Below are 6432 nucleotides of genomic sequence, written 5' to 3' on the forward strand. Positions count from 1 at the left end.
TCACTTGACAGTTAAATTTATGAGAGTAAAGGTTTCAGAACCTAGTGGGAGTGAAGCAAAATGTAAGAGATGACATTTGCTGTAAATTACCTGCAACTTTTATCAGTGAAGTACCCAGAACATTTCTACGAAAATGTAAACTGTTAAACTGTCTCAACCGGATCTTAATCAGAAGTCATTTCTCTTATAAACATATTTATCATTGTTGAAGTATTATTACCAGTATATCCTGGTTATTTTGGGGATTCTTTTCAATGGAAGTATCACTCTAGTTATAGATTTTCTGGATAGGGGTAATGTTTGTTAGATAATGTATTTCAATGCAGTTGAAACCAAAGATATGAATTTTTTTTACATTAAATGTAATACTATCTGCAGTCAGAAAAACAGCTTGCCTGCTTTTAGAACCTGTGTCTTAGAAATAGTAGATGTTAAATATTAGAGATTAAAATTGATTCAGCTTAATCCATAGGTTTTAACGCCCGTGATATTACTGGATGCTGTTTTCTTCTTACTGAAGGCTGCTTGAGCAGTTTCTATTTCTGCTAAGGCCATTTTCCTACCTAACACTAATGTCATAATTTCAAAGATATATACATGCTGCTACATATTTTTTTGGTAAGGAAAAAAAGCAAAATGCCGATCTGTCCATTCAGCTATGATACTAAAACAACTTTACCTAAATTGTTTTATTTTACATAACAAGTTTATTTTTCTAAAGGCATATAGACAATAAACAAAGTAAACATTCAATCAGATTTAACTTCTGCCAAAAAATTATCGGTCCTAGAATTGTTCCACTAAGTTCCAGCGTCTAAGCATCTTTAAATTCAGTAATCATCCTCCTCATCAGAGTCCATTACTTTTCTTCTGTTGAACTGCGGGGAAAAAACAAGTGTTGTTACGTGTTTAATAAAGCACAACTCAGACTTTCTGAGAAGAAATATTTCTACCTACTATAGCAAGATATTTTTGTCCGTCTTTAAAACAACTTAAAGTGTTTTAGATCTAAGGAGAGGGGGGACGACGACAGGAGAACCTTAAAAATTGGACCCTCAATACATGCAGCCTTTCTCCCCAAACTTCCACGTGTTACAAAATGGAAATGGGCTGAAATGGGCTGAAACGTGTTTTGATACAATAGATGCATATTCAACACATCATTTAAAAAAATATCAATCTTTTTCTTTTGCCATGTGCATTTGCAGAAACTTACTTTAACTGTGGTTTTCTTTTCTGTTTGTTGGCTTACTTTTTCAAGGATTTCTATTAAACCTTGTTCTGTTACCTAGGATAACCAGAAAGAAAAACAGTAATTTTTTTAAACAAAGAATTGACCTCAGCAGACTGAACTGTTTTCGTCTTCCTGGGGTGTGGGGGTAGTGGCCAAGAGGGAAGGCCAGATGGGACTGAAGTTTGAAACTACCAGTTATAACCACAGGTCCACCTCCTTTTACTGGGCTTCACTTTACTGCACTTCACAGGTGTTGCATTTTTTTACAAAGTGAAGGCAAGACCCTCTACCAGCAAAAAGATTACAACTCACTTTACTGTGGTGGTCTGAAGCCAAAGTCACAATATCTCCGAGGTATGCCCGTATTGGTTCCTTATAAAATTTGCTCTGCTAGCCCTCCTTTGAGGAGGGGGTAAGTATCCATCAATTAGCTTCCTCAGAAAAATCCAAAGTTAACAGGTATTTAAGAACGCCTTTATCACCACTAGCAGAAAAAGACAACCACCTCCACCACTCTGTTAAGTGTCAGGGATACAGACACACCACCTCTGCCCTTGAGACCCTGAGTAGATGAAGTGCAGGTAACAAGTCACTTAAAAAAGATGAACCGTTCACTGTCTCTTCCACACATTCTTAGTGTAAGGGGTCCAGGGCAGGACTGATCCCCACAGGCTGTGGTGGCAGGTGGGGAGCGTCTGGATCTTGAAGGAAGGTCAGACTCGCCACAATATGCCCATCTTGGCATTACAGCAACGCACATAATAACCAGGAATTTTAGCACCTCCTCATTTGCAAAACAAGCTTAAAGTCTGCCTACACTGGTAGTATTTCCATTAGTATTATTGAGAAAGCTGCTTTCCAGTGTAGAAGCAATTTAAGCTAGCTGACCCTACCAGTCTTTGGGTCACACAGACATCCGCAAGGTTCCACAGCAATGTCAGAAAGAAAACAGGATTTTAGGGAAGGCAACTAGTTATCTTTTAGGCTTTATGGAAGATACACCTATTTTCTTCTTTAAAACTTCCTTGAGGGGTGGCCAGTTAGCTCAGGTGGTTAGAGCGCAGGCTCATAACACCAAGGTTGCCAGTTCGATGCCCACATGGTCCAAGGAGCTGTGCCCTCCACAACTAGATTGAAGACAACTACTTGATTTGGAGCTGATGGGTCCAGATGGGTCCTGGAAAAACACACTGTTCCCCAATAAAATATAAAAAAAAAACAAAAAACTTGCTTGAAATAGTCAACAAGAATTCTGTAACCAGAAAAACACGAAATTGACCTTCTGAAGATATGTTTTGACAGAGTAGGTAACAGGTAAAAGTGCCTCAGGGCAGTCCAAGCTTACCTTCCCACTTAGTTGTCCAAATCGTGCCATCTGTATGAGGTAATTCTCTACTGCTTTAGTTTTCTCAGGCTTTACAAGTGCTAAGTTACTTACTAAAAAGAAAAAAGTAAATATACAAAAAAGCATCAAAACTAAATGCACTTACATTGTACCTTAAAACTAAGCACCAACATTTCCAAAGCACTTCACAGACTTATTTATGTCTTGAGACTAGCAAAGTAGGTATGGCAGAAGATATTGTCACCCCTCTTAAAAATGAGGAAACTGAAGTTCAGTCATGTCGGTCTCTGTCAAGGCCATGCAGAGGAAGTGACAAAGCCAAGATTAAGCTTGGGTCCTCAGATTCTAAGCCCTATGGCTTTTTAAAAAATATATATGATTGCCCTCTGGAAAACAAGTTATACGTTACTATACACATATAATGGCAGAGATCCATCTAAGGCTCCCTCTTCTAAGCCAGGCTTCAAGTTACAATACAGAAGACACTATTGGGTTGTTGGAAAAGTCATGACGTATTTTTTCTGTTTTTCATTGCAAAAATGCCTCATGACTTTTCCGACAACCCAATAGTTCATTTAATTTTTTTTCTACATGGTTTTCTTTTTGGTTTTTATTATGAAAAATTATGAACTGAAATGGAGAATACAATAACTCCCAAGCCCCCATCACCCACGTCAACTACCAGCCACATTTCGTGACTGACTTAAGAGTTGTTTCCTATAAATGTTACCTAATACTTACACCGGGCCCGGGCTGACTGATCCAGAACTTGGGCTAAGATACTGTTTCTCATTTCTGCTTCCCTACAACAAAAACAGGTCAAGCAAAATTTAGAACTAAGCTGTCGGCATTCCTTTAAACATACAAAAATGTAATTCACTGAACACATTCCCCAAGATGGAAGCCTGCCACACACATAGACTGTGTATGCAGTAGTAGGTGCTGTGAGGATGGCAGCAGCTATTATTATAGAAGCGTCCACTCTTGCCCTCCAAAGCCAGCTTTAGATTATGTGGGTGTAAACCTACCAGGCTGAAAGGTAAAACTTCGCATTTTCACAATTCAGGACGGAGTTTCAGTCAACCACCATTACCAACATTTATTAAGTACCTACCTAGTTAGTATGTGAGAGGTGCTAGAAATCTGTAGTGAGATTTCCACCAATCAGAAAGACTACATGATTAATCCATAGAATTATTTTAAGAGATGAAGAAGCCAAGACCTACGGAGGCTATGTTAACTTTAAGGGGCCAAAGGGAATCGTGGCCAAGCTAGAACCAGATACCATGTTTGAAGACTCTCAGGTCTCTTTTTTGGGTGAGGAAGGGGAATGAAATTATAACTGCAAATATCTTTGCATCTTCCTACCTATACAAGTAGGAACTAGTTCATGTTAACAGGACGGTGGTTTCAAATCTTTTAAGTAGCAGCAATTTTTTTTTAAGTGAAGTCCTTCAAGGACCTTAATACACAACACAGACAAAAGCAGAGATTCTCTGGCTGAACTGAGGGGAGCTGGCACTGGCTGTGCCCACTAATTGCCCCCGTAGCGTTCATGGAACATAGATTGGAGCCCACTCCCGTAGGCCATTTCTTTACCACACCTGAGTACTTCAACCCTGCCATAAACTACTGTTACTACATTTCACTGAATCTAAGATGCCATTGATTGTAAGATGAACCAGTGTAATGTCCCTCTAAGAACAAAGAAACACCCTAGAGGAGGAGGCTAATAGGAGATTCCCCAGACTCGAAATGGGGCATCAAAGAGCAACATCCACAGTACAAGGTAAAAAAGAAATAAACCTGCCATGCAGAAAGGGACAGCAAGTAAGGATGCATGTGAAACGTGGCCCTGAGTGGAGGAAGAAAAAAGTTCCCCTGAGAATCTGCACTTCAAGCTTTAGTCATGCAGGTGTGCTGTCTGAAGTCACAAGGAGGGAACCTCAAGCAGAGAATTTGATTTTAAGACGTCTCAGGTTAAAAATGTACCCAAATGATGGCAGAAGCAAAGTAAATCCTCTCTGGAAGAATCCATAACAATAGTAATCAATTACAAGATCCATTCCAATTTCAGATATGTTAAAATGTGAAAAACTGTACATCTTAGAATCAATGAAATTTATGTAGATTTATTTTCTGAGCACATCCCAGGTGCTTACCATCTCTTTTCTCTCACTAAAATAAGCCACATAAGGGCAGGACCCTTCTCTGTCTGCCTGTTTCTACAGACCCAGCATAGTGCCTGACCTAGAGCAGATTCTCAATATTGGTTAAGTTAAGAGGTAGCATGATGGAGGGAGGGAAAAGTGGGGAGTTCTTCAATAAGTACAGTTTCAGTTTTGCAAGATGAAAAAGTTCCATTGCACAATAATGAGAGTATAGTTAACATGCCTGACTGTACACTTAAAAATGGTTATGGTAAATTTTATGTTGTGTGTTCTTTTATCACAATTAGAAAAAAAGTAGCATGATGGGATAACTAAGTATTCATTCAATAAACCTGTCATGTGTGAAGTGTTCTGCCATGTGCTGGGATAAAATAACAATAAGAAGAATATAAGTTAATATTTATCTAGCACTTACTACATGTGAGGCACTGGACCCATGTAACCCTCACAACATCCCTAGGAGGTAATCCTATTGTTATGCTCATTTTAAGGTAATCGAAGTTTAGCACAGAAACAAACAGTAACTGTATTAACAAGGTAATAAGTGTTGGGTTCCACAGTTATTTAATTAACAAATTAATAACAAAGTCACCCTGATGATTTATGGAAAAATCACATCAGGAAGAACTTTAAGATTCACCTACTATTAAAATAACTAAAGTAAAAAAATAAAAAAAATAAACCATTTGGTGAAACCACCCTTCAAAAAGTTCAGAGCGCCAGCCCATACCTGTGCTTTGCTTCCTGTTGTGCTGCATCGCCAGGATCCTGAAAAAATAATTTTATCTTTTAGTAATTTCACAGGGGGGGGAAAAAAAAGGAATTATTCTACTTTGTTTCTGATACCTAATAGGGTCCTGCAGTGACAGAAGTCAAATTATTACCAAATAATTAAAAGCTGGGCCTCCCAGAAGTCAGTGGGATAGTTTCCACTTACTACAATGTTTCCATAAGCTCCTACAGTCACAATCTAACAGAATGTTTCAGCATACAAACAACCATTAGGGAGAGGGATACCTGTACAATGAAGCCGCATTTTACGAGGTAAGACTAATTCCGGGGGGGGGATGTGCTGCTGTATCGGGGATGCTGATGATGCAAACGGCGCGTCCCTGGAGACTGTCGCGCTCCATCCCTTACACGGTCCTCCCACTCTCTTCCCAGCATAGTCATTACTTGAGTTTCTTATCTATGGTCTTTAGCGTTTCGTGTCTGGCTGCTCCCCGGGACTGTCAACTCCGTCACAGGGGATGGGTATTCCCCGCTGTACCCTCAGCGCCTGGCACTCTGCAGACCCTCAACGGATGTTTATCGACTACTTGGGTCAGAACAACTGAATTCCAGAAAACAATTCGGCTGGAACAGTAGTCGAAGCAGGCTAGATCCCAGCGCTAAGGGTAAGGAGACCCGAGGCACTGAGCATTCTGATTCGGACAGACGCCGGCCCGACCTCTGAGGGGGGCCGACCCTCGGCTCGAGAGTGGCCCCAATCCTGACCCGCCGGGGACAGCACGTGGTCGGCTTGCCGCCCGAACTGCCAAGCGACGGAGAGAAAGGCCCAGGCCCGCCTCGGAGTCGGGGGCAGGGTCCCTCGGCCACCCGGCCGAGTATCGGCCGCGACGCTTAGAAGCCGCGGTCCTCCTGGGGCCGCGCCCTCCACCTTGGGCGAGGGCGGGGCTGGG

At 41.0% G+C, this 6432-nt stretch overlaps 1 protein-coding gene across 1 annotated transcript; it reads right to left on the reverse strand.

Annotated features, from left to right (window-relative positions):
- Nucleotides 1–651: 651 nt before the first annotated feature.
- PDCD5 (programmed cell death 5) lies at nt 652–5512 on the reverse strand. The gene is made up of 5 exons (XM_019654523.1): nt 5481–5512; nt 3321–3382; nt 2580–2671; nt 1217–1288; nt 652–878 (listed from the first exon to the last, which is right to left on the reverse strand). Exons 2-5 carry the CDS (start codon nt 3370–3372, stop codon nt 831–833), a joined length of 264 nt encoding a protein of 87 aa, XP_019510068.1. The 5' UTR covers nt 3373–3382; nt 5481–5512; the 3' UTR covers nt 652–830.
- Nucleotides 5513–6432: the final 920 nt, after the last annotated feature.

Source organism: Hipposideros armiger, unplaced genomic scaffold (genome assembly GCF_001890085.2).
Source record: "Hipposideros armiger isolate ML-2016 unplaced genomic scaffold, ASM189008v1 scaffold_224, whole genome shotgun sequence".
NCBI classification, from domain to species: domain Eukaryota; kingdom Metazoa; phylum Chordata; class Mammalia; order Chiroptera; family Hipposideridae; genus Hipposideros; species Hipposideros armiger.

Bases quoted from the DNA above. Each gene is read 5' to 3' on its own strand.
- PDCD5 (XM_019654523.1), bottom strand. From the start codon at position 3,372: ATGAGAAACAGTATCTTAGCCCAAGTTCTGGATCAGTCAGCCCGGGCC. The intron at 1,289-2,579 runs GTAAGCTTGGAC...TGGTTATCCTAG, and splicing joins TTGGACAACTAAGTGGGAAG to GTAACAGAACAAGGTTTAAT. The intron at 879-1,216 runs GTAAGTTTCTGC...TTTTCCCCGCAG, and splicing joins AAAAGAAAACCACAGTTAAA to TTCAACAGAAGAAAAGTAAT.